General features: G+C 48.2%; 2 protein-coding genes and 1 long non-coding RNA gene across 9 annotated transcripts in view; 2 read left to right on the top strand and 1 right to left on the bottom strand.

Annotated features, from left to right (window-relative positions):
* The first annotated feature begins 257 nt into the window (after positions 1-257).
* On the top strand, positions 258-16529 carry ORAI3 (ORAI calcium release-activated calcium modulator 3). Its single transcript, XM_079950299.1, has 2 exons — positions 258-1071; positions 12338-16529. The coding sequence occupies exons 1-2, from the start codon at positions 817-819 to the stop codon at positions 12926-12928; spliced, it is 846 nt and encodes a 281-aa protein (XP_079806425.1). The 5' UTR covers positions 258-816; the 3' UTR covers positions 12929-16529.
* LOC307201289 lies at positions 4648-7364 on the bottom strand. The gene is made up of 2 exons (XR_013832666.1): positions 6878-7364; positions 4648-5468 (listed from the first exon to the last, which is right to left on the bottom strand). It is a non-coding gene; the product is annotated as an uncharacterized lncRNA (long non-coding RNA).
* An 8351-nt stretch (positions 16530-24880) lies between the features above and the next one.
* The window catches only part of SETD1A (SET domain containing 1A, histone lysine methyltransferase), a 31740-nt gene continuing 28789 nt past the window's right edge, over positions 24881-27831 (top strand). For 4 of the 7 annotated variants that reach the window (XM_079950227.1, XM_079950226.1, XM_079950225.1 and 1 more), the window contains exons 1-2: positions 24881-25200; positions 26872-26989. The gene's annotated coding sequence lies outside the window, so the exon portion shown is untranslated. Of the gene's footprint in view, positions 25211-25241; positions 25266-25862; positions 26239-26871; positions 26990-27831 lie in introns of those variants that run through there. The other 3 variants (XM_079950223.1, XM_079950224.1, XM_079950222.1) reach the window with 3 other exon arrangements.

Below are 27831 nucleotides of genomic sequence, written 5' to 3'. Positions count from 1 at the left end.
CGTGGCCATCTCCGCCCCGGACGCTCCCGCTTCCTGCAGACCAGGCTCCGCTTCGCAATGCGGAGTCTCGCTGCGGTTCTCCTACCTCGCAGGGCGGTTGGGAGGGTAAAATCGAGCCACGTTCGCGAAAAGGAAACGGATCTTTGCCGCGTCGCTACTTCCCCTTTAAACGCCGCCCGCGGCCAGAGCAAACTCCTCTGTTTCTCTTTCTGCCTCCCTCCCTCTCTCTCCCCGCCCTCTCTCCCTCCCTTTCTCCCTCCCTCCTTCCTTCCCGCCCGCCTTCTCTCGCCCAGCCCCGCCGCCCGAGCGAAGCGCAACTTTCTTCGCCCCGGCGCGGCGTCGGATCCGCGCGCTCTCCCGCCAACGGGGCTTCCCCTCCTCTGCTCCCCGACGCCCCTCGACGCCCCTCTTTTCCGCCCTCCTTCCCACCCACCCCACTTCCTCCCCGCCTCCTCCTTTTGATCTTCGCGGGTCTCGCCGCGCTCCCGCTGCCCCCTCTCCCCAATTTGTGGAGGGAGCCTCCCCCACAACACTTTCCTCTCCGGGCGCCCCCTCCAACCTAGGACCGGCTAAACACCTGGCGGCTACTTTCTCCCGGCTCCCTCCCCGCTTATCCCATCTCCTCCGGGGGTTCCGCCCCCCATCCCTATTGCGCCCCCCTCTATTCCCTCCTCGCAGCCCCTCGGAGTTTGCCCGCCCCTTCCAGCCCCCCAACGTCTGCCCCCTCGGCCTTCGTTGCTGCTGCTGCTGCTGCTGCCGCTGCCGCTTGTCCCTCCGCGCCGCGCCCGGCCCCGCTGCCCTCCTCCTCCGGGACTGATGAAGGCGGCCGGCGGCTCCGAGGGGGCGGACGGCGACGGGGCGGACGGCGAGCGGGAGCCGTTGAACCCCGAGGCCTCGGAGACGCTGGGCGTCTCGGCCACGTACCGCGAGTTCGTCCGTCGGAGCTACCTGGAGCTCATGAGCGCCAACCAGCACTCGCTGCATGCGCTCAACTGGCGCCGCCTCTACCTCAGCCGGGCCAAGCTCAAGGCGTCCAGCCGCACCTCGGCGCTGCTCTCCGGCTTCGCCATGGTAAGGAGAGACCCCGCGGTTTGGGAAGGATGGAGCCCGACCGGGGGGTTCCCGCCCAGCCTCCGCCAGGCCCCCCGGGGCGTCCTCCTCCTCCTCCTCCTACATACACGAGGTTTTGGACTCGCAGCGCCCGCCCCGTCCAGGGCTGGTGGGAGCCGCAGTCCTGAGCGCATGGAGGGCGCCAGGTTGGCGAAGGCTACTCTGACATTCCTTGGCGCGGGTTGGACTAGATGACCCTCGGGGTTCCCTTCCAACTCTACACCGATGTGATTCTAACCCCAAACTTGGCTGTGTTTTATTTAGACTATGACTCCCACCATCCCTAGTCAGTAGGATCTGTGGTCAGGGATCATGGGAATTGTAGTCCCAGGTTTGGGAAACTGCTGTAACTGTGCTTCTCCACTCTACCCCACCCCAGCCAAGAAATAACCCAGACCTGCTGATCTCCTGGCCATACAATGCTTCCTAACTGGGTGCATCCCTCACATTGCCCAGACAACATAGAAGCAACAGCTCTTGTTCCTGGGATGTAACCACTAGGCACTGTGCTCACTTTCTAAAGAAGTTAGGGCCCTGCTTCCTTTTCACACCCTGCTAAGCCTGTTTACGGTTTTCTCCTCCAAGGAGAACCTGGACATCTCACTGCACTAACCACTGGCCATTGCTTCCCTTGTCCCAGATAATCCTAGTACACTAACTATTGCAGACTTTGATCTCCTGTCTGACTCCCTGGCTTGTGGTTCAAGGAGTGAGGTGCTTCCCAGCGTTATGAAAAGAGCCCAGGAGTTTTGACCAAAATCTACTCTCTTTGTAAAACAGGATCAGGTCTTTCCAGAGCGGTTCCATGCAGGACACTTGAGGACTGGCATGGGAGTTGGTGGGTTGGTTCTCACCTAAGCAGAGAAGTTAGGTGTGGTCCCCCCATTATGGTAGATTCCTCTTTCTCTCTCTCATCCTCGCTTATCCTTTCCAAAATTGGGTGGACAGCTTGAGGTGGTTTCAGCCTAGTGGCCCTTCTGTGCGGCTGTTGTTCAGCTGCAGTGAGCATGTAGGAACAGGGCCCGATCCTTGCAAGAGAAGACAGAGTCCGGAGTGCTGACTTGCCGCTGAGCTAAAAAACTAAGCCACCAGCTGGAGAACGGATGTTGATTTGGAGAGAGCCCTCAAATCCCTCCCGCCTCTTCTTCTTCCAAACAGATCTGCAAACAACCCCAAAGAGTCTTGTGGCATTTTGAAGGCCAGAGCTTTTGTTGTGGCACATGTTTCTGTGGACCAGTAGTCCCTCCAAATATTGGGTTGGTTTTTTTGGTTTTTGGTTTTGCAAGTGCAAATATGCCATGGATGCAATGATGGCACATTAGTGATGGGTTTAAACTCTAATGCCCACGCTTCTTCCTGCTTCATTATTGCCATCTGGAGGTGCATTCTGATGCTATAGTACAAAAAATCCACCCCAGAACATTTTTAGAAAGAAAAAAAAGAAAGAAAATACAGGATTCTATCAGGAAGTTGTGGGACATTTCCAGACTCGAAGCAGTATGTCCGTCCTGAAATGCACCCTGAATGTTCGAAGGGGCCCTAAGTGTATCTGATTGTGTCCACAAAATCTTATGCCGCAATAAGGCTGTCTTTTGAAGTGCTTAAGAAGTTGGTGTGTGCTGTAATGTGACTGGAATTCAGATCCTGGGTGTCTTGGAAAGGGATCTGTCTTTCCCACGTAGTTTGAAAATACTCTCTGGACTTAGATTTATGTTCCTTGTCATGTGACTTTGCATTTTGGAGCCATCTCAAACCTCCCTCTCTCAGTTCTTCTCCACAACTCTCTTTGCTCGTAGGGCTTAACCTCAGAACGCCAGGGATTCTGCCACACATCAGAAGTAGAGAGGGTGTCTGAGCATGCACGGAGAACCCCTCAATCCAAGTTAACCACAAAATTATGGCTCCCCTGCATTTCACTGAATGCTTAGAATTGCCACCTTTGACCCCAGCATATTGTGTAAAATAATTCCCATTACAGTGGTAGCTCGGTTTTCGAATGTCTCCATTGACGAACATTTTGGAACTCGAATGGTCTTCCGGAACGGATTATGTTCGAAACCCGAGGTACCACTGTTCTTAAAAAATAAAATAAAATACACATCCCACATTTTCTTCCAACAGCCTGGGTTAGGATTCAGGGTTTTCCTTCCTTCCTTATGTTCACAACAACCCTGTGAGGTGGTTTAGGCTTCGAGAGAGTGACTGGCTCAGAGTCACCCTGCAGGACTGAGAGGGGAATTGAACCCTGCTCTCCTAAGAAGAGCCCTGCGGCAGGATCAGGCCAGAGGCCCATCTAAATCCAGCATCCTGTTCACACAGTGGCCAACCAGACATTGCCTATGTGAAACCCACAAGCAGGAGACATGACTCCAATTGTCAGGCCGGCCCTACCATTAGGCAGAGTGAAGCGGCTGATTTTGGGATTCTGTGGAAGGTTTCTTGTTATTGTATTTTGCAGCCAGGAAAGAAGAGAACCACTTGTGGGCTTTTCTGTCTCCGACGACAAGCCTGACCAGCTGTGTGCCTGAATCTGTGTGTGGGTGCCACCCTACATCAAACTGTCTTGGGCCCATAGCCCGCTTGCCAGTCCACATTGCCAGTGCCTCAAAAATTAGATGCAGTGCTGGGTTCAAAACCTGCTCTGCAATTCCTAATGGTCCTTATACAGCCCTTCTTGTTTTTATTATTTATAAGCACCTACAGATTGGCTCCAAATGAGCATACACAGTGAATTCAGTGAATTGGGAGTGTGGAGTGCTGTGCATTGCATTTTCTCAAAGCACCCTTCTTTGATTTTTTTTAACCTTGCCCCTGCTCCCCTCCCGCCACCATCAGAATAATATATATATATATATGTTTAACTGAGAACAGGATTGCTTAAAAGCTTCTTAAGAGACACACTGAGTGTGTAACAAATGTCTTACTAATTCCAGACACAACTCTCAGATACGAGAAATGCACAACTGGATGAAGACAGCCTGGGGATATTTGCTTACAGGCAAATGAGTGCCTTGGCCAATATTTCAGCCTGTTGATCGCCAAAAGCACCTAGAAAAGAGGCAGGCAAGGTTGGTGGGATAGGGAAATGGGACAGGAAATTAAAATGAAATTATGCAGATGGACAACTATTCGGGGGCGGAGGGACATCTCTAAGGAAGATGCCCATGTACGGTAATTTGTTGCCTCTGGTTTTAAAATGTGCAAGTTCAGGCTGCTCTTTGCAACCCAAACACTTGCAGACTTTTTTTTTTTTACTTTCTGGTGACCCAGAACTCTCGTTTGTTTCCCCTTTTCTCCCTTTCACATGGATTCTCCTGGAATTAAGCATCTCAAATGCAGTTTAGACTTCCACTTTGGGGTGTTTCGTAAGTGAGGCATACGAAAGGACTCAGCCATGTGGAAAGTGAGCAAAACGGCACCACCATTTGGATAGAGTTTAACTTTCTGGTTTTACCAGAAAGAAGGATGCAAAGTTGGACAAAATATTGTGTGTGTGTATTTAGTGTTTGTTTGTGTTTAAAAAACAAAAACAGCATGCAGTTTAAAGATCCTCTTTTCATTGATATGCTGCCCTTACGAAAATAATTGCTTCTGGTCAGAAGGGAATTACAATGTGCGTATACTTAGAAGCAATGTGTTTTTAGGTCCCTTAGGGGGGAAAATGCAACAACAACCTTCTTAAACTCCTTTTCCAAAGGAAAGGCACTCTGCACATGCTCATGGACGTGTTGCCTTGAGGTATTTTGCAGGGTGAGAGAAAGGCATTCTACCTAGGACTGGAAGTGCTTTGCTTAAGATGCCGCCATTTTTCAATAGTTGTAAATACAGTCTGTATAGTTGGGGACTTACAACAAAATGTTGCAGCATGAAGTGCTTCTGATCCAAAGCCACTCGCAGACAGTTAGCATTCTGCGTCTACTTGGCATGGTCAGCCCTCACAGCGTTCACCCTCTCAAAGTCCCCATCCCAACTGATTTTCTTAGAAAGCTGCTGATGTCTCGCTCTTGTGCGTGGGTGGAGAAGCAATGACACACACAGCCTGAACATCAGAAATAGAAGGACTGAAAACAGGATGGTGGTGAAATGGGGATGATTACACACACATGCGCTGTATCTGATTGAAGTTTCCTCTCTTAAAACCATGCTGTTGGCATTAGCGGTTCTTGCATGGACCCAGCCTTTAGTTCTGGGCTCCGGACGATTTTCCTCTGCTTTCTTTTCTTCCTGTGATCCCGGGCCGCCCATCCCATCCCATCCAGCAGATTCTGGCCTTCTCCCACCTTAGGTAAACTTTCTTTGAAGAACGCCACACCCTATATCCTGTAGGCTCCTGTTTGCAATTCAAAACCCAGCAGCATCTGCAAAAAGAAAAACAAAAAAAAAGGAGAGACCAACTACCTCCTTTTAAAGAAATCGTCACTAGCACATCAATGCACAAAATGCTTGCATATGTATCTGTGCTTGAGGGCGTGTGTTTATTCATTCCTTGTCCTTCCGTTTTGAACCCGGGTCCCTGCGTGACCATCAGTCCTAGCAACCATCGCCAAATACTTTCCCCCCCAGCAGCGTTCCCTATATCTTGCCTTTTTCATTTGTTGTTGTTGTTGTTGTTGTTGTTGTTGTTGTTATTTAATATTAACTAAAAATTAAAATTAATAATTTATACCCTGCCCATCTGGCTGGGTTTTCCCAGCCACTCTGGGCAGCTTCCAACAAAATATTAAAATACAATAGGCCGTCAAAAATTAAAAGTTTCCCTAAACAGGGCTGCCTTCTGATGTCTTCTAAAAGTCTGGTAGTTGTTCTTCTCTTTGACATCTGGTGGAGGGCGTTCCACAGGGCGGGTGCCACTAGCGAGAAGGCCCTCTGACTGGTTCCCTGTAACTTGGCTTCTTGCAGCTAGGGAACCGCCAGAAGGCCCTCTGCACTAGACCTCAGTGTCCGGGCAGAATGATGGGGGTGGAGACGCTCCTTCAGGTATAAGGCTATTGCACGTACGGAGCACATCGTGTGTACTTTCTCCTTTACAACAACCCTGAGAGGGGGCAGGGCAGCATGATGGTAACTGTGTAAATAACCCCAAGAAAGTCTTGCTTTGGGGGCGGGGGAAGAAGCTGTGGTTGAGGGGCAGAGCCTCTTGCTCTGCAAGCAGAACCTCCAGCATCTCCAGGGAGCTTCCTTATGCCGGCCCATCTGCCTCAGTGCTGTCTACACTGACTGGCAGCTTCTCTCCAGAGATTCTGGCTGACGTTTTCCCCAGTCCTGTCTGGAGGAGCCAGGGATTGAACCCAGTGCCTCCTTGCATGCTCTACCACTGAGCTGCAGTCCTACTGCTTCGCTATATGGCTGTAATTTGACCCCCATATTTTCCCTGAATGAATGGGCATATTCCACAGATGGCTTGAACTGAGGTAGTTAACTGATGCCCACGGCGAAATTGGCTGCATGGATTTTTAACGCAGCCAGATCCTAGGCGTGTCTACTTGGAAATACAATCCTGAGTCCCATGGGGTTTATTTTCCCATTGCAAGCATAGATGTGAAGGCTGCTCCCATGTCTCCTCCATCTGTTCCTTCCTATTGTGGTTGCCCTCACTCGTTGTCCTTTGCCCTGGCCCCAAACTGGCCCGTTTTAAAAGGTGCACTGCCGTCGCTTTCTCTACCTGTGTTAAGGTGCCGGACTTTATAAACTGCGGAGTTTTGGACTTTTCTAACCCCCACTTAGGCGCAAAGCTGACCTCCAGATGGTCGTTCCAGGCCCAGCCCACCTCGCAGGGTTGTCGCAGGAGTATAGCAGCAGGGGCGTGGGGCCTGCGTACCCGAGCCGGCCCAGGTTCCCTTGAAAGGAGGGTGGGCTTGAAAGGGACAATGCGCAGCGCAGGCCTGGCGCATTTAGATTCCCTGCCTCTTTGGCCAGCCAGGTCCCAAGGCAAGACTGCATTCCGCACGGCGTGATCTCATTTGCTTGTAACCAAAGCAACAGGGGGAGCTTAGTCAGGGAAGGGAGGATCTGAGAACGGAGACCGGCTGCAAGGCCTATTTCAGGACCAGTTTTTTGGGGTGGGGGAGCTTGTGAAACGCAACGCAAAGAAGGCTCTTCTCTGACGGGAGCGCCATTTGGTTTGGGGGTGGCGGCGTGGGGTGGGCAGATTGGAAATGGAAGGCTGGTGGCTAAGATGCCTGGGCTTTGAGGTGGAGAAGTCTTGAGTTCGAATCTCGCCTCTACTTAGGCAAGCTGCCACAGTCCCTCACCACCTGCCCAGAGCTTCTTCTGTCCTGCTTTGTTTATGAACGGGGACTTTCTCCCATAGGGGGCTGAATCGCCAGTTTAAGGTCACCTGGAAATTGTGGGTCATGGCAGAACCGACTTCCCACATACTTCCGGGCATGCCTGTGGCCTGCACCTCTCATTTTTTGAAGCAATTTGAGGGGCTTCTAGCCTAGTCTTGCTTGGGAGACGATGTATGACCCTGGTGAGTGTGCCTTGCACACATAATTTGCCTCAGAGGTGCACAAACACTTTTGGCTTTGGCTTCCCAGGAATGATAGCAAGGCAAATGGGCATTGGGGGCTCTTGGCTTTTTTGCTTCTGAGTTTCCTAGAGCTTGTGAACAGGGCGGCTGCTGGCAGGAGGCCCTCGCTGGGCTGCAGGAGCCAAGAGTTGAACGCTTGGTCAAAATCCCTCAGTGACCCTGTGTGCCTGACTGAGCCGGTATTCTGGGTTTCTCGGCCAGTCGCTCTCAAAAGGGACCTCCCAACGAGGCTCGGAGCGGGTGTGGGGAACTCTGGCCATGAGCTTTGTCATTTGGATCACTCTTAAAGCAGGAAATCCTGGGAGCCAAAGGGCAGCAGGAGTGTGGTGTAGTGGTTAGAGCAGGGAGCTGCGTGAGGGAGCCTCCTTTCCTCCCCTCCAAGCAATGTACAACATTTGCTGCAGATCCAGCCATAGCTTTCTTCTGGGCTTAGGGCAGGGGTAGCCCATGGAGTTGGATTACAATACCCATCACCCCCCGACTTTGTACGGATGGGAGTTGGGCGAGGGCCCAATGACATCTGGAGGTTGCCATGTTGGCTATCCCTTAGCCATACCTCTCCTGTCCGTCTTCCTCACTCTGCACGTGGGAGGCACTCTGCATATGCTCAGAGGCACTTGTTAGGGTCCAAGGTTGAGTAGGCTACAGCTGCTGCCACCTAGCGTGTAGTCCTGCCCCCGAAGCTAACAAGCAGCTATCGGGGTTTTCTCAGGTTTGCACAGCTGTTAATATTCAATTATTAAAACATCGTAATGAGTTTCCAGTGGGTGTGGAGAGGCGTTTAGATGAGACTCCCTTTCCTTAGTCAGTGGTTCTCAAAGGGGAGGGTAGCAAGTGCGGGGGGAAGATTCAAGGACAATCCAAGAAACATTTCAGTGCAGTATAGTATCAATATATATATATATATATATATATATATATATATATATATATTGCGGGGGGGGGGGATATACAGTCGTACCTTGGATCCCGAACTCCCTGGAACTTGGATATTTTGGCTCCCAAATGCCGCAAACCGGGAAGTGATTGTTCCAGTTTGTGCACGTTCTTTTGGAAAACGAACGTCTGACGGGACTTCGATGGCTTCTGATTGGCTGCAGGAGCTTCCTGCAGCCAATCAGAAGCCACGATTTGGTTTTCGAACGTTTTGGAAGTCGAACGGATTTCTGGAATGGATTCCGTTTGACTTCCAAGGTACGACTGTACAACCAGAAACTACCCACGCACCTCTTCAAGAGCAATTGGCTATTCTTCCACAGTTCTCCGCTGCATATTGCTGTGAACAGGGATTTTCAAGTCTGACAAATATGAAAGATCAGAAAGGAGAAAGGCTTCTTTGTGTTGATGAGGAAATGAGAATGGGAGTCTCATATTAGACCTAATATAAATGAGATTACCCGGCAAAAGCAAGCTCACACCTCTCACTGAGCTTGTATACATACTTAAAGTACCTATGTAAGAGGCTCGTTCATAATTATATTTTGGCAGTGATTCATGTTCTTATGTAGCAGCCTCGTTTTATACTTTATGATCATATTATAAAGTAGTTGTGTTCTCTGTTGAGTCCAAGCACTGCTAGGAGTTGCTTCTTTTTGTTTTCCAATACCTTTCTTATTAATAAAAAAATCAGGGCAGTGTCAGCCTCTTTTTATTCCGAATGTGGCCCAGAGGGGAGAGGGAATGAGAACCACTGCCGCAGAAATAAAATTCATGCTCTGCACATGCTCTTGAGTCACTGCAGCTTTTTGGGGGCCAGGATGTTTGAGAAGAAAATAGAGAAATAGAGCCTGGTCGTTGGAGGGCCAGGCCTTGCAGTAGCAGACTGCAATTGGGGGGGAGGTGTTTGAACCCTGGCTGTGGGTCCCCCATCCCTTCCCCCCTGACTTTCCAATTCCTCCCATTCATTCCCTGTCACCTCCAGCTGAGTCTGTGGCACGTGCTGCCTCGTAGGGCCCTTGCCAGCCAGCTGTCATCACTCGGTTTAATGTGGCCCACTTTCTGAAAATAAGCCCTCGGCCGCCACCACCTCCCTTTCAACGTAACTTGACTCAGGGCTTCGAGGTTGGAGGGGGTTAGTTTGCGGTGACGCAGCAGCCCCTCTTGGGGTTACTTTGGGGAGGTTTATTAAGGCCACGCTTCAGTTTGTTTGGAGGGGTTCCCCCATATCTGGGGGGGGGGGGCTCCTTACACCTCTTGCTCCTCCTTTGCTTCCCAGGCTGTGGAAACCTCTCTGGCTGTGGGTTAAATCCTTCCTTCCTCTGCCATTCCCTCCCTCTCTCTTTCCTCTGCCCCCCAAACCAATCCCCATTCTCTGGGGAAACTGCCAAGGCCCTGGGATCCTAGCCAGAGCTGGAACTGTGAACAAATGGGAATATGGGACACTCTCCCCCCCCCCCCCGGCCATCCCTGCAAAGGGTCCCACTGCCAAGTTGGAGTTTAGCAGGAATGCCGCTTCTAAGGGCAGCTATGATGGGTCTCTGCCTCAGCCGCTGAATTGTGTGTGTGTTGCCGTGGGGAATGGCACCAAAGGCAGATTGTGCCGAACCCTCATTTTCCGGTTGTTTTCTGCCTTTACTCCGAGAAGCTCAAGGCAGTGTAGGTGGCCCTTCTTCAAGCCACTTCTTTGTTTCCTCACAACGCTCCCGTGAGGGAGAGCTGCCAACATGCCTACCCAATGAGCTATGTGGGGATTTGAATTCTGGTCTCCCAGATCCTAGTCCCTAGTTCAGCTGCTACACCACACTGGCTCTCTATGAAAGCAGCATGAGGGAGCTGCAGAGATATTGGAGGAGCTGCTCCACCCGCTCCCCAGATATCTGTGGGGCAAGCCATATTAGTCCCATATCAAGTCACTGCCCCAAACAGCCACGTTCAGTTGAAAACTAGAGGCACTGATTGTGGGGCCACAACTCCTTGGCCTGTCTTCCCACATTGGGATAATCATGCTGGAATTCGGAGGCTGTGGTTCTGAGAATTACTCAGCTATCTCTTTGGAAGTGCTTTGTACATGCACAGAAACACTATAGCGGCACATATTTTAGCTGTGGTTCTTGCCTCAAGTTGACAAACGACCCTTTATGTCCCTGCCATGACTCTGGCTGTTTCTGGACTGGGCAACCAGTAAGTGTGTGGAAACCGCAGACAGATTGGTAGAAAGCGGAGAGTTTATTTCAGGGGTTAACTGGAAAGCGGGGTGCAGCCTCTGGGTGGGGTGCGTTGCAAATTCCTCTCAGAACGTGACACAGGAGTGGCTGGATTTGCTGCGTGCTTTAGGAGTGCCTGTTCCTCTTCACTCGTGCTCTGTTTTATTTTGGTAACTAATAAACTAACATACGAAGATGCTGCAGCTTAGATGCTCCCTCGTCCCAAAGAAACTCAGGCTGCCTTCCTAAACACAAGACCAAGTCCCTTTGAACTCAGCAGGGCTTAATTTCTGAGCAAACCTGCCGGGTCTTTCTGGGCCTAAGCCAGGGGTCAGCAAACTTTTTCAGCAGGGGGCCGGTCCACTGTCCCTCAGACCTTGTGGGGGGCCGGACTATATTTTGAAGGGGAAAAAATTAACGAATTCCCATGCCCCACAAATAACCCAGAGATGCATTTTAAATAACAGGACACATTCTACTCATGTAAAAACACGCTGATTTCTGGACCGTCCGTGGGCTGGATTGAGAAGGTAATTGGGCCAGATCTGGCCCCCGGGCCTTAGTTTGCCTACCCATGACCTAAGCCAACATGCAGACTGCTTAGCCCAGGGGTAGCCAACGTGGGGCTCTCCGACTCCCATCAGCCCCAGTTGTGATAACAGCAACTTCTTTTTCTTCTTCTTCTGAATGTATATAACACCCTATACCTGGAGGTCTCTGTGTGGTTCACAGAAAAGATCACAATATATAAAATCAAAATAAAAACAATAATGCACTAACACCCCCCACAAAAGGGTATAGGTCAACCAAAGGCCTGGTTAAAAAGGAACATTTTTGCCTGTGGCCTAAAGGTGTGTAATGAAGGTGCTAGGCGAACTCTCCTTGGAAGAGACTGGGAGCCACTTCAGAGAAGGCCTGTTCTTGTGTTGCCCCCCTCCGCACCTCTCAAGGAGGAGGCACACAAAGGAGGGCCTCAGAAGGTGGTCTCAGAGTCTGGTTAGGTCCATATGGAAAGATGCGGTCCTTGAGGTATTGCGGTCCTGAGCCATTTCAGGCTTTATAGGACAAAACCAGCACTTTAAATTGGGCCCGGAAACTAATTGGTAGCCAGTGCAGTCGGACCGGGATCGGTGTAATATGCTCAAACCGTCTTGCTCCGGTGAGCAACCTGGCCTCTGAATTCTGCACTAGTTGAAGTTCCCAAACCATCTTCAAGGCAGCCCCACGTATAACCTTGAGGATAACAAAGCATAGACAATGGTAGTTAGGCTATCCCTGTCCAGATAGGGGCGTAGCTGGGCCACCTGCCAAAGCTGATGGAAGGCACTCAGGGCCACTGAGGCCACCTGAGCCTCAAGCGGCTGCAAAACATCCAAGCTACCTCCAAGCTACGGACGTCCTCCTTCAGTGGAAGTGTTTTTGAAGGTGCCACATGGCAATTAGCTTATATATCTGAGTTTCTAACACTGCTCTGAGCGTGACTGCCATTGGCACTAGCCTATTTGGTATCGGATCCTAATTCTGCATGTGTGTGTGTCCTTTCTCCCCCCAGGTCGCCATGGTCGAGGTGCAACTGGAGGATTACGACTACCCCCGGGAGCTGCTGGTGGCGTTCAGCGCCTGCACGACGGTGCTGGTGGCTGTCCACCTCTTCGCCCTCATGGTCAGCACCTGTATCCTGCCCAACATCGAGGCTGTCAGCAATATCCACAACCTCAACTCGGTCAACGAGTCCCCCCACGAGCGCATGCACCGCTACATCGAGCTGGCCTGGGGCTTCTCCACAGCCCTGGGGATCTTCCTCTTCCTCACCGAGGTGGTGCTGATTTGCTGGGTCAAGTTCCTGCCCGTCGGAAGCGCCGCCTCCGCTCGGAAGTGCTGCGTCCCCGCGCCGGCCCCTCCCGGCGGCAACGCCACCGCCCCGGCCCCGACTTCGGCCTCTCCGGACAACTCCGGGTGGAACGCCGCCATGGCTTCCACCATCATTATGGTCCCGGTGGGCGTGGTCTTCATCATCTTCGCTTTGCATTTCTACCGCTCGCTAGTGGGACACAAAACGGACCGGCACCAGCAGGAGCTGGAGGAACTCAACCAGATCAAGTACCAGCTCGATGGAGAAGCCACGGCGCTGCAGGTGGTGTGAAGCTTGTTGGCCTGGCCCACGGCTCCCGGGACGGTTGTTATTTCCAGGAGAGGAGGGACTGCCTTGCAGACGCCCTGATTACCGGCTTGGTTGTGGGGACTGCGAAGTCGCTGGAACTTTATCAAAAGTGGCTGTGACCTCTCCTCTTTCTATTTTTATTTTTTTTGCTTTTTTGGAAGGTGTTCGTTCCGCCCGCAATCTTTATAACAAAATTATTTTGTGTCCCCCGGAAAAAATAAAAAGGAACGCAGAAGGATTTCTTGAAATGGAAAAGGAGCCGCAAACTTGAATTCCCTGCCCAAATTCCCTCTGCCCGAAGGAGTTTCCGGGATGCATTGAAATGTTTACCGAACGTGGCCTTTGAGTAAAGAGACGGCACTTCCCCCCTGGGAGAATGGTGGCGGCTTTGCTTATTTGGTTGCAGTTTGTTTTCTTGTGGCTTTGTTCCCTCTTGCAGTCCCCCTCAAAACCAGAGAGAGAGAAAGGTGTTACTCAAACGAGCTGGGATTTTTAAAAAAATGGGTAGGCGGGTGTGAATGAGTCAACCTGCCTTGCCATTTGTCTTCCTCCTCACTCCAGGAGGAATACCTCTATGGCAGGGATGGAGAACCTCTGGCCCTGGGTTCAAGTCCAGGCCTCTCTTTCCGGCCCCTGGGGGGCTCTCTGTAGGCCACTCCCCCTGTTCCCAGACCACATTCCTCATTGGTCCTGCTTCCCGTCTTCCTTGAGTGTTTTTGCCTGGCTGGAATGTGCCCTTGAAATCTGACGACGATTCTTCCTTTCCTGGGCAGTGAGGGCTTAATGTGAGTGCATGGACAGGCATCGGCCTACTTTGTGAAAGTAGAAATTCACAGTCTGTCCACTTTTGCCCCACGTACCACTACCATGTAGGCCCCAGAAAGTTGGCTAGATGGGAATGCAACTGCAGAAACAGCGAAATTATTTTAGCCCACTAGTTGCTTATATTCCCTATAAGTCCTCTAAACTTAAGGAACCAATCTCTGTTGGCCATGCTGGCTGGCAGTCCTGATAAGAGTTGGGACAGTCACACATTTTCCAGCCCTGGCCGGACTGTTGGTTGCCACTGCTAGCCATCCTGTTGTTTTCCATCAGCACCACCACAGGCTTTGTGCCTCTGAACTGGCTGGCCAAGGGCTGGACCAGCTCTGGAAGTGAGGGTTGCTAAGCAACGGCAACATCTTCCCTTCCTCCCAGTGCTGGCAAGAAAGCTAGGTGGGGGGTGCAACCTAATGGCAGCAGTGAGGGCTCCTAAGGTCAGAGAAAGGATGTGGGAAGTTTTAGCAGAGTGGTGTGTGTTTTGTGTGCACCTGAAAGAGAAACACACACACTCCCCACACATAAATGCACACTCTGTTCCTGGTCCCAGGCAGCAGTTTCTAGAGAAACCCTGTCTTTCCAGATATCGAGCAAGGGAATGTTTTCAAGATGACTCATTCCCTTGGGTGGTGTTGAAGACACCGCGGTTCTTTTTCTCTATAGAAGGACAGTTCATCCTCAGCTGCTGGGCTTGAAGGGAAATGGTATATTTTTGTTGGACAAGGAGGAAGCGGATGACTTGAAGGAATATCTGAAGCTGAACCACCCACAGCTGCTGGTGTTCTTTTTTCTGCTTTTTTTTTGGGGGGGGTTAGCCGTTCTGTTCCTACAAAACACCCCTTGCGTACAAGCAGACAGATCAGTGCTTTGTGTGTGACCTGTTCATCACGAGACCCCCACAGCAAATTATTTATGTGGCCCAGAATCACAAAGTTATCTGAATCCTTGTGATGGGAGCTTGTGGCCAAGGTGTTGAGCAATCTCCTGTTCCCACCGACATCCTGCTCCACCCAGCCTAGCCTGCGATCTTCAGAGGCCTGCTATTATAATTTGGGGTGGTAGTTAAAACCTGACTTTGGTGACCCCAGTGTCAGGAGCAGGGGGCAAACTTGGCCCAGCTTTGCAACTTTCCCCAGCAAATTTTGAAAAACTTGGTGGCAGCCCCTGAGTTGGCCCACATCTGCCTAGAGTTCTCTTTGCTGGACCAGGCTAGAGGTTAGGTCTCCAACGCGGTGCCCTCATACACCCCCTTTGCCCAAGATCTGCCTTTCCCAGTTTTTAAAATGAGGATTTTGGGGAGGCCTTTTTTGTTGCTATTTGGTTGTGGGGGTGCCATTTTTCAAATCTGTTTTATTTGTCGTGTGTATGAGGGGAGGTCAGTGTTTTCCCTGTTGTTTCCGTGTGTGTGTGTGTGTGTGTGTGTATTTCTGATCACCAGATCAGATTTCTGATTTTTTTATCTGTGAAATGGGTGTGTATGTGTGTGTGTATTTGGCACCCATGACATTTTCTTAATAATCCCAGGCCCAATGAGGTCTGATAACCCTGCACTAGATTAGGACGCAACTTGTTTTTATAGGCGGGATATTTAAAGTGAGACATCGCCTGATATGCGTTCTTAAAAACAAACAAGGAAGTAAAGCAGCTGCAAGTCGCTTCTGGTTGAGCTAAGGAACTGCTGTTTCCTCCTTGCATGTTCATCTGCTCAAAATCAGTCTTCCTGCCATCTGCTCCCCTCCCCTCACAATGACTTAAAGAGAGATACAGGGACCTACAGGAAAAGTAGCTTTTGTGAGTAGGGGAGAGTCCAGAGTCTTTGAATGGGCAAAGGAGGACTTTTTTAAACACCCTTTCCTCCTGTGTTCTCTACTCACCGTTGCAGATGTTTTATTTGCTTAATAAAATGCCTTTTGGGTGCGAGGGTGGGGGCACAAATCCCTAGTTAAAAGCCGATTCGCATTTCTAGTGAGCTTGTCGCTGATGATTTAGCAAAGGAGAAAAGGACTGATGGCAGTCCAGGATGTTGCTGATCATTTCCTGGCGCACAATGTTTATTTTATTTATGTATTTATTTTACAAGGCTTATACACCGCTTGACTGTAATAAGACCTCAAAGCAGTTTGCAAGAAAGAATAAAACATTATTAGTGAACAGCGGTTAAAAACGACTATTAAAGCATTCAGAAATAATAAGCAATTAACAGGAAGCTAAAAAGCAAGATTAAAACACATGCCAATATTACTACATGTCTGGAGAGACTTGCCTAATCAGAAATGCCTAATATTCAGCACAGTAACGAGTGTTAATAATAGGCTATTTGGGGGGATGGACAGACTGTATAAACCCTGGCTGGCCAATGCGGTACCCTCTTTCTTAGACTCCAGCTCCCATCAGCCCCAGCCAACACACCTAATGGTCAGGAAATGATGGGAATTGGAGTCCCAATAACCATGGCCGGTGTTAAAAGCTTACTATGAGCCACACCAGTTCAGTAGCTTGTATGCCTCGAGACAGACATTGCCTTGGCTTTTAAGCATCGTTTTCCCTATAAGGAGCAATTGTTTAATTTGCATACTTAGCCACATGAGGCTGGGGGGGGGGGGTTTCACACATGGGGACAGAACACACTGTATGTCTCAGTCTGCACTTGACCATGTATTTCTGTTCTGCTCTCTCCTTGGTGGAGCAAGGGAGACCAATTTCTGGCACTTTTTATTCTGTATATTTTTAAAATGAAAATTAAATTTTTTTAATGGGAAAAAAAGCAAAAGTTGTCCAAGTTAACTTTATGGGAACTATAGATTGTGAGCCACAATTGGCCATTTTTAATTTTCTTCGTTTGTATATATGTGTGTGTTTTGTTCTTCTAAGGAAGTGTGCAACATTTATTTCAAGCTGCTCTTCAGCACCATATATGTACTATTTCAGAAGGCAGAAATGTGTAAATATTCTTTTCCCCAAAATAACATATATACAAGAACATAACCCTGCAGGTTGAAAGCTAAGACAGAAAGGGATTTCCCAACCTAGCCTTCAGCCTGGCCTTCTATATGCAGGGATTTTTGTTTCCTGTGGGAGCATTTGCCTGGCAAGTTGGCCCAATGGCTCTGTTGAGCTGAGATACCAACTTAATGTTCAACCTCAGTGACACTTCTACTCACAAAACAGCCACTAGTTGGAGGCATAAAATGCTTGTTCAGCACTGTTGGTGCTACTCAAAGTTGAGTAGCACAGTGGTACCTTGGATTACATACGCTTCAGGTTACAGGCTCCGCTAACCCAGAAATAGGACCTTGGATGAAGAACTTTGCTTCAGGATGAGAACAGAAATTGTGCTCCGGCAGCGCAGCAACAGCAGGAGGCCCCATTAGCTAAAGTGGTGCTTCAGGTTAAGAACAGTTTCAGGTTAAGAATGGACCTCCAGAACGAATTAAGCATTTAACCCGAGGTACCACTGTACTAAAATTACTGCTTGCAACGAACAACTGTTGTTCTTAAGGTAGGTGCAAGCACACCCGTGGTAGAAATGCTCCCTGCCGAGTTTTGCTCGGAGCAGGTTCTGGACTCTGTTTTTAGTTTGTTATCCAATTGTGTATTTGCTCAAATGGTTTTTGTTTTTTTTTTATAAAATTTTTATTGGATTTTCACATTTTATAAACACAGACACACACAGACAAAGACAACACATATAAGGTTTCATGTCCTTACTTTCCTAACCCCAGTTCTTGACCTCCCCCCACCCCCCCTTCATACATCCTAATTCAATTGAATTAGCTCAGCAAGCTCATATCTCTCATCCTTTACATATTGTTGTTATATATATATATATATATTTTAAAAAAGAACTTGATTCTTATTACTTGGCCAAATTTTACTTATCCAATTTTCTTATAAATATTAAATCCTTTTCTAAGGTCGACCCAAATTCCTTCCACGAATTTCCCTTTTATCTTAAAAATAGGTCATAATAATCAAACACAAAGGTCATAAACATTTTTAAAATTCTTTCTCCTCGCCCCCCCGCCCCGGTTTCTGTCCCTTCCCAAATGAATGTCCACAAAAACAGTTTTTAGCCTGGATTCCTCACATCTGAGGCCTTCAAGTCTCTGTCAGTCTCTCTCTGCCAATTTTGTTGGTAACCCTCTTTGTTGGTCATCGGGTCTCGAAGGAGTTCTAGCTCAGTCTCATCAGATTTTCTTCCATCCAAAGTACTTGGTAACAGCTGCTGCGAAAGGTCAGCTGATCTTCCATACTCAAAGAGGAAGCCCCAATCATATTTCTTGTTTCTTTTAAATTTAAATATTCCAAGTGTTCCGGGGGCTTCCTCCCTCCTCTTTCGCAGATTTGTAATCCAAAGGTCTTCTTCTTTATGTTCTAACAATGTAGGCTTCTGGTTGGTACTCTCCATCTGTACTTGCTCCACTCCTTCTTCCCTCTCCTCCTGTTCCAAAGTTATCTCTTCTAATTCAGCTGCAGATTTTTTTCCAGTCAAGTCCATTGTGCATTCAGCAGAGTCACTTATTTTAGAGTTCAAGGTTATAAGTTGTTTATTCATAGCCGTACTCTGCTCCTGCAATATTCCCACGAGAAAAAACATTCTTTCTATCTCTGCCTGTAATTTTCCATCTGCAGCCATTGTAGTGTTTCAATGTTTCCCCTAGGGGGATTCTGGTTACTTAATAGTCCTTTCCCAACAGTCCGTTACTTTGTTATTTCACTACTTTGTTCCCAACCACTTTAATTCAAATGTAACAAATTTAGTCCAGAGAGGTGTTAAATAATAAGATTTTTAACTTTCACTGCCCGTTTGACAGCTCCTTTGACAGCTGTCAAACTCCTTGTTCCTTTTTCTCCAGCTCACATACAGGACACTCCCGGGTCTGGGGGGGGGGGGGTTAGACAAAAGCTTCTAAAATTCCACTCTTACTCTCCAGCACAAATCTTCTTCTGTCAAACTCATGAAAATATTATCTTTTAAAACACACCGAAAAGAAAAAACTCTCCACCTTAGTTCTCCGATCCTTGCTTTAAATCTTCTGTAAGTAGGGGGGGTGCGGACTTCCCTTTAGCACATCCCTCGATCGTACCGAATTCAAAGGTAAAAATTTTAAAGTCCAAATTCCATTCTACTCACGGGTTAATTAAAGTCCGAATTTCAGGGAAGAAAGTCAGCGGTCTCCGGCCATGGCTCGCGGCTTCACTCCACTGCAGTAGCGGTCCACTCACAGCACCACGCCGCTCCCCGTACCCTCTCCGCAGCCTTTAAAAAGGCTCTTCATGGGTCGGGGGGCGCTTAAGGTGCCCACCGAGTCACCAAGTCCGCAGGCTTCCGCGCCTGCGGTTTCTGAGGGTCCCCGCGTCGCCGTCGCGGTAGAACCCTTCTCCAGCGGAGCCGATTCCCTCCGGAGCTCGGAGGGAATCCGCCATTAACCAGATCACGCTAACCCGGAAGTCCCTGCTCAAATGGTTTTTGGACCAGTTTTCTGTTTGGCATAGTGAATGCTAGCATCATGCTCAAAACAGGTCTAATCATATCTGATCAGGAGCTGTGTGCAACTCAGATACTTGCATATCTAAATATTTACCTACTGCATGTGTGCAACCCGTTGTTCTTAAGAAATCAACAAAATTTTAAAACACCGCTATATGGTTTCCTCTCTCTCAGCTGCCTTCTTGAAGTATGTGTTAAGCTAACCAGTGGTTGTCTGACTTTCCATTTATTTTTTTGAACCTAAGTTCTCTCTTCTTCTTCTTCTATTTGCTCAAAGTGCTGGTTTTGTTTTTTAAAAAATATGTCCTGATCTGTTAATGTTTTCCCCACGTTTCCTGCCATTGCCGTTCCAGCCCACTTCTCCTTTCTCTTAACGTTTTGACTCTCTTCTACAGAAATCACTCCGGATCTGTGCAGAACAGCAGAATTAGGTGGCAGAATGTGGAGCTGACAGAATGGATTTGCACTACGGCAGACTGCAAGCGTGGAATTGGCATTTACCCTGCCGGCCCAGTATCCCACAGGTCTCATGAGGCTCATTTGAGTGTATATAATAGCCTTGTGTCTCCTGCAAGAGATTCTGCCAATCCAAACACCTCCCCAGCAGCTGAGCACCGGAGGTCTGTCACCCGATCTAGCACAGGATGTAGGGAACTGATTTGAGGACCTCTGCATATCTTGATGGTGTCTCAGAGGAAGTCGCGGTTGCATGGATGGAGAAAAGATATTCTCCCTCTCTCTCCAGAGTCTGAGAACCTAGGGTGACCTAGCAAAGGTGAATATTTGTGGAGATTCAGCAGAGGCAACAGGAAGTACTTTCCAGAGGCGAATGATGAGCTTTGCTGCTGGAGCCAGGATGGTTTCAGATTGGATGGGCGACTGTGTTGAGATTCTTGCATTGCAGGGGGGTGAACTAGATGGGGAGGGTTGCTATCGAGCTCAGGTTTTGCTTGCAATCTTCTCGTAGGCCAGCGGTTCTCAACCTATGGGTCCCCAGATGTTGTTGGACTACAATTCCCATCATCCCTGAACTCTGGCCTTGCTAGCTAGGGGTGATGGGAGTTGTAGTCCAACAATATCTGGGGACCCACAGGTTAAGAAAGGCTGTCGTAGACAATGTGATTACGATGCTGAGTGAGATGGGCTTCTGGCCTGAACCAGCAGAGCTGCCCTTAGGTTCCTCATCTACTAGAAAGTAACTTCCCAAAAACCTAAGTACTTGAAATGATTGCAAGAGCATACATTTATTATTCCATTTATATTCTGCCCTTTCTTCCAAGGAGCTAACTCAGGGCAGTGTCTATGGTTCTTTTATCCTCACAACAACCCTGCGAAGTGAGTTAGGCCGAGAGTGGCCCAAAATCATCCAAGGAGGGGATTTAAACCTGGGCATCCCTAGTCCTGACCTGAGGACACAGCCACACCAGACATGTCAAGCGCCTTTAGGTCACTTTTAACAGTCATGGCTCCCCCCAAAGTACAGTGGTACCTCGGTTTAAGAACAGTCCGGTTTAGGAACGATTTGGTTTACAAAGTCTGCAAAACCGGACATAGTGTCTTGGTTTGAGAACTTTACCTCAGTCTAAGAACAAAATCCGAATGGTGGAAGGGCACTGGCGTTGGGAGGCCTCATTAGGGAAAGCGCGCCTCAGTTTAAGAACAGTTTTGGTTTAAGAACAGACTTCAGGAATGGATTAAGTTCGTAAACTGAGGTACCACTGTATCATGGAAACTGTAGTTTGTGGCTGTGGAGAGTTGTTAGGAGAGTCCTGTTCCCTTCTCAGAACTAGAATTCCCAGAGTTCCCTTGGAAAGGAAGGCTTGTTTGTTAAACCACTCTGGGGATTGGTGTGCCTTTTCAAGCTGCAGAAATGCCTCCACAGCTGGCTCTCTTTTGCCTCTCCTCATTCCGTTCCTTGTTTTGGAACATTTGTCTCTCTCCCCACCCCCCACCCCTGGGCTTTGACAACTCTTGATCTTGCTAGTCCCCTCCTGTCCCCTCCCTTCTGGACAAGAGCTGAACTATATATATAATCCCTTTCGAACCCTGGCTGTGCTCCCAGGTTGGTGAAATGTTTACACTGTCTGGGAATACTCCTGGTCCCAGCTGGGAAGAAGCCAAGAAGGCCTGAGAAACGGAGAGAGAAGGTCAAAAGCAACAGTGGGCTGAGACAGTCTCATTAATGTTCCAGGCTGGATGGGAGCAAGAACACTAGATGGCTGGGATACACACACACACACACACACACACACACACACACACACTATTTATGTACCCTCCAAGGTTTGGAAGAGAAAACTAGGCAAGCTTTGGGCTTCCATGCAGGTTCCAAAGTACACACTTTCACGTGTGTGGATGTAGCCAGAGGGGTATCAGGCCTAAGTAAACACCCATCCCAGAATCTTCACCGCATTATCCTGGGACAGTGAACGTCAGTGATGATGATGATTAATTACCCCACCCATCTGGCTGGGTCAGCTTCCTAACAAAACATCAAACATTAAAAACTTCCCGATACAGGACTGCCTTCAGGTGTTTTCTAAAAGTTATGTAGTTCTTTATCTCCTTGACATCTGAAGGGAGGTTGTTCCACAACACCAAACACCATTGACAGTGGTCAGGAACAACTGACCACTGGGGGGGGGGGAGAGCACAGTCTCCCCAGCCTTCTTAACTCTGGGTGCGTTAGGATTTGCTGTGGTTACTCCTTAGGGAGAGGAAAAGGACATTCAACAAAGCCTGCAAACACGCTCCTTTGCTGCAGTTGCAACCTTTGGGTGTGGGCAAACCGACATTCTGGCTAATAAGTCAGAAGAGGTGTAGCTGATCTGGCGCTCTTCCAATGTGGACTACAGTTCCCAGCATCCATGGCCCCTGTAGTCCAATTACATCTGATGGGTGCCATGTTTGCTACCCCTTAGCTAGATCGTGACTCTTGCCATTGAAAAATGGTTTCAGACATGTGCAGATTGCGCAGGAGCTATAAGCAGAGGCTGTCAACCCCTGGCCCTCAAGATACTTTGGGCATATCACTCTCCTCAGCCTCTCCCATTGCGGCCAATTGTCAAGGATGATGGGAATTATAGTCTGAGAACTTTGGAAGAGTACCAGGTTGATCTGGTTCACACTGAGAGGCACATAGGAATCAGGAGTTGCCAGGGATAGATTCCGGGACCTTACACATGCAAACTCTGTGTGGCTATAACTCTGCTCTGCAATGGAGTTATAGCCACACCACCTTTGTGGAAAGGTACAGGGGTCAAAATCAATCTGCCACTAATCCTCTTGTTCCTGCCTATGTATTTGTAGAGATCAGCCAGAGGTTTAATTTTTAGACCTGAACATGTGGTGCCCTCTGGTGGAAAGCAAAATGAGTAGCGCGCGCACACACACACACACACACTTCTCCTTTAACCCCGTCCTGCCCACATCTCAATACTGTACTGCTTTCAAAAGGGGGAAAGGAATCCTTTGACCGAAATAGGGTGTCCGCCTTTAGCTATAAGACTCTGGAAACATTTTTTTAAAAAAGCAAAAACAAATAAATACACAATTCTTTCTCAGTTTGGGAGTTTCAAACACATATGGAAATTGAATTGGCATGGTCAAGTAGTTCATTTGTAGCGTGCTTTTTAAGACAGAAGAGGTTGAAGCAGACACTTAAGTCTGCTGTATCAGTGACTCTTATTTGTTTTATTATTTCACCTTCTGTTCTCTGTTCTTACGGCTTAGGATGGGTTAAAAAAAAACAACACTTTTTTTTTGGGGGGGGGAAGGGAGGAAATACTGTAAATGCAAAATACTGTACTCTGTTTACATAATTAAATTAAATTAAAATATCCTGTGTCATTGGCTTGGCCCTGGCTTGACAGATGTTGGCCCAGCCAAGAAATGTCACATCATTTCCCAAAGGTATTCAGACTCATTGCATACATGATGATAAGCCAAAATTCTACCCACCATCAAAACAAAATGGAAAGATAAATCATTCAAATACATTGAAAGGAAGCAGATGGGTAAGGCTGAATCACTGGGGGGGGGGGAGCGATGTTACCTAAATATCTGAACATTGCCAGACATCAGCATATTATCACCAGACTTTCAGCTATGGCAAATCATGTGGATCTCAGAATAATTTGGGATTTTCCATCCCAAAATTTAGAATATTAGGTTTTTGTTTAAATAACAGTTTTCACCAAAATTTACACCTGGAAATTTTCAAATATTGCAAAATATGAAAATGGAAGAAAGGGCTCAGTTATCCTCTCTCCAGTCTTTCACCACACTATAAAGCAGAGTAAAAAGGAACTAGCAAACAACTGAGCTAAGTATTGCTGAGAGGCTTTAAATATACTTATATTTAGGGACAAAATCAAAACGTATGTTTCTTCATTATGTAGCAAGCCTAAATGAAAATCAACTGTGTGTGTGCATGCATATGTACGATCAAGGTGTCACATACTGTATTTATATTTTGAATTCAGGAGCATATTCTTGGTGCGGAGGAGAGAAGAGTATTGTAAACCTTTGATCCTTGACATGCAACAGGACTGTCCTTTGCTGCTACTTAAAAATAAAAATGGTCACCACCTATTCTAACAAATATTTTGCAAAGTGTCAAAATTACCTGAATTGAAAACATTGCTTTTTTTTTTTTAAAAAAAAAACTTTCTTTTCTTTGCCCAAGCAGATTCAACACTATCATACCAGTATTTAAAAATAAATAAATAGCCGAATATTAATGCGAGGAATAGTTATCTCTCTTACTGGCTTTTCTGACGGTGTTTTGCTAAGAGACATTACAATTTCGTTTTCGGACGAAAGTATCGAAGTCGACTCTGGTTAGCTCAGTACCACCTTTTGGGGTAGCTGCGATTTCAATTCAGTAGATTCGGGCCGAATTATTTACACGGGCCTTTTCCGAATGACAGTGCAGACTCAGAATTTCTGGGCTAACCCCCGTTACCTTCATTGCAATTGTTAAATGGGTTAAATAGCAGCGATTTCGCTCTTTGTCGCGAAAGCGTCACGCGCATTTCTAAGTTTGCCATTCCGTTACAACTTTAGATTTCGCTCCCGCAGATTCGTCGGTGCCACCTTTTTTTGGTCGTCTGGGCGCCTTGCAAACTTTCATCAGCGCTCCGCTGATCCTCTCTATCCCACGGTACCTAACCCGTACTAAGCACCCACCATATAAGCGTAATTCGTTTTATTTGGTTGGTCCAGCAGCGAATGTGCGAGGAAAGAATCGAGGGCTAGATCTTCGCCCTCCCCATCTTTTAAGTCTAGTTGTCATTTCGAATTGAACGATTCGCCACCATCCTACGTTCGCAGAAAACACACACACCCACACCCCGGAGAAGGGTTTAAAAAACCAAAAACCAACCAACCTAATGTTCTGCGGAAGCACTGGAAAACGAAGTGAAATGCGTGACCCTGTGAACGGTGGATTGCCTTTCCCTCCCCTCTCACAGCCCAGTGTCGAAAGCGCAGATCAGAAAAAACAGCAACACAACGACGACGAAGCCGGAGAGCCGGCAAAACGGTCTCCATAGAGAGGAGGGAGGGGGGCGGTGGTGGTGAGGAGAGAAGCAGCGGTTCTCGCGAGAGCCTCGCCCGAGAGTCTCGCCCGAGCGCTCTGGCCCCGCCCCCTGGTCCCTGTCGGCAGCGGCAGAGGGTTGTCACCCTTTTCCCCTTCCCTCTTTTCTTTCCCCCCTTGTCCTCCCTTCACAGGTCGCGAGGCGAGAATAGCGGCGGAGCAGCACGAGACGCCGAGAGAGCGCGCGAGGGAGAAGAAGAGAGAGCTCGCTCGCTCGCTCGCGCGGGGGGAGAGGGAGGCAGCGCGCGAACGAGCGCGAGAGGCCGGACGAAGGGAGGAGGAGGAGGAGGGGGGGCCGCCGTCGCCGCGCGTGCGCCCCCTGAGAGAAGGGAGGAGGAGGAGCGGGTAGGAGCAGGTGACGCGAGCGGGAGGCGGGAGGCGGAGAGGGGAGCGCGCGAGCCCCTCCGCTGGTGAGGGGGGGGGGACGGGGGGGAGGAGAACGCGCGCGAGTGACGGGTGCGTTGTGGGGGGGCGGGGAGGAGAAGGCCTCGCTCGGGAGGGGGAGGGAGCAGGAGGGCGCCTTGGGTGGGCGGGGCCGGGGCACCTGAAGGGAGGGGAGGACCCCCCCCAAAAGGGCAGATGGGGTTGTAACTGAAGAGAGGGGTTTGGGGAGGGGGCAGTCTGTGTGGGGAGGCACCAGGCACTATGGGGGTTGTATATTTTTTTGGGGGGGGGAGGTGGAAGAGGCCTTTTTGTGAAGGGGGTCCTGGGAGGAAGGCCTCTCCTCCTCTCCCTCCTCCAGCTGACCAGGCTGGGCGCCCAGGGGGTATTGGCAGGGGGTGGGGGTGTCTGTCTGAGGGTGCTGAAGTTTTCTCCCCCGCCCCCGCTGGAGGCATGCATTTAGGAAGCGGAACGAGCCTCCCCAAAACAACGGGAGGAGGCGTGGTGTGGAAAGAAGGGCCCTTTGGGTGGCATCCGATGCTACAGAATAGAAAATTCCTATAGGGAAAGGGGCATTTTGAGTGGCAGGAGAGCATTTGACGAGGCGTGGGGTTTTTTTTGGGGGGTGAGAGAGAATCAGATTGTTTTGAGGGGTCCCATTAGCAGCAAGGCAGAGTGAAACGGTCCATGGAGGGTGAGGTTGAAAGGGAAGGATGATCTGACAGGGTTTGAAGAGGGGAAGGGGGAGAAGGGAGATCTCCACCGATTGGCTGGATGGTAGAAATGGGCGATGTTGCAGAGATGTCTGTGAGGAATAGATTTTCCATATCTGCATGACTCTGTGAAAGATGAAGATGGGCAGAGAGAATGGGAGAACTGATGGATGTATTTAGGGGCTGGAGAGAGAGAGAGAGAGCGCTCCCATAGACAAATGGGAACAATTAACTAAGGATGGCTTGGAGAGAAGTTGAAAAAGGTCCTGATAAATTGTAAAGCTTAGAGGTAAGGCCTTTAGAGGATAGAGGAGGAATACTCAAAATGGGGGAACAACAGGTAAACCCTGCAATGTTTTAACTGCAAAGTAAATTAGAGGTGAAGACTGTGAGGCACAGAGAACATCTCAGAATGACAAAAACTTAGATGGGGAAAATAATTCTTAGGGCAAGCCTTTTTATCAGGAAATCTGTTGATGGGGAGGAGCCGAATATGCGGAGGAAGATGATTATTGATAAAGTTGAAGAATAGGGGTAGACCCCAGCAGAACAGGAGGGCTGTGGATTTCGTAATCCCACTTTGAGAATTTAATTTACAGTATGCAATCTTCCTATAGCTGGAGGCATCTGAATTCAGATTGCTTCATCTTGCTTTATTTTAGTTTTAGGGTAATGCATTGTTGCATAATTTTGGTTAATTTTTAATTTGTGAGCATAAGTAACTTTTCCTCTTAAGTAAGGAGGAATACATGTCACCAGGGGATAGAATTGGGAGTCCTGATTCCCAGCATTCCCTATTCTAACATGCCATCTGTCTTCCAAGGAAGTCTTTTTATTCACTGCCTGAGAATGTTTCATTATGCAAATTCGTATCCATCATTTGCTTTTTTTTTTACATTCACTTTTTGTACTTTCTTCCTAGTTTCCCAAGTGTTTTGTTTCACATTATGGACTGAACCAACTCCAACCAGGCTTTATTGCGAAGGAAGAAAAAAACACAGCTGTAATAGCTTGACCACAGACGAGATAATCCACAACAGGTACAATTTTATTCCTGCCTTTTGCTTTCATGTATTCCCTTTGTGCTGCACTTATTTGGAGATCTGTATTTCTGTTCTTATGCAATGAGCACGTTGCAAGGTTAAAATTGCTGGGCTTCTCAAATTTGCATTATACTTAGAGAGGGCATGTGGTTCTGGTAATTATATTCTTCATATTCGATAGGAGGTTGAATATGAATAAGGGCAGGATAATTTTTCAAATATGTAAAAGGGGCAAAAATAACTTTGAGGTCAGACCAAGAGATTTATCAAGGTGATGCTTTTCAGGCATTAACCTCAGTTATTTCAGTTATGGCGCATTCAGGGAGTATATTATTAAAGGAGGCATATGTGTGAAAATAATTTGCACAGGGTAATTATTATAATTTTGCTCCTATTTTAGCAAAGCTGTTTGCCACCAGTGTGGCAACTCTAAACTACTCTAAAGCTAGGACTGTGTATGCTCTGTGCTTTTAAAAAAAAATTGCTCCAAGAAAAGCTAAATTCTGGTCCCCCTATAAATTATTTGTCAGATAATTGTAATCAGTGGCCATTATACCGGTACAAATTTGCTCCAGTTGCACAAGTTACATAATTTCTCTTATTTTGCACAATTTATTCTACTATTCATATTTTAGGCATGGGAGAGGAGCAAGGCTAAAAATGTCTCATTTTAGTAATTCAAAATCTTATTCAGACAACTCACCAAGATTGGAGCAGGGACTGCCTGCATGCTATCAAGCATTTCTTCATAATTGTGCATTTTTGCTATTGCTTTAGAAGAATTTATAAACTACTTAATCAAAGAATTCCTAAGCAGTGTAATAAAATAATTTAAAACT

Source organism: Podarcis cretensis (genome assembly GCF_951804945.1).
Source record: "Podarcis cretensis genome assembly, chromosome: 13".
Lineage (NCBI taxonomy): Eukaryota > Metazoa > Chordata > Lepidosauria > Squamata > Lacertidae > Podarcis > Podarcis cretensis.
This window is presented reverse-complemented; position numbering and strand designations above follow the sequence as displayed.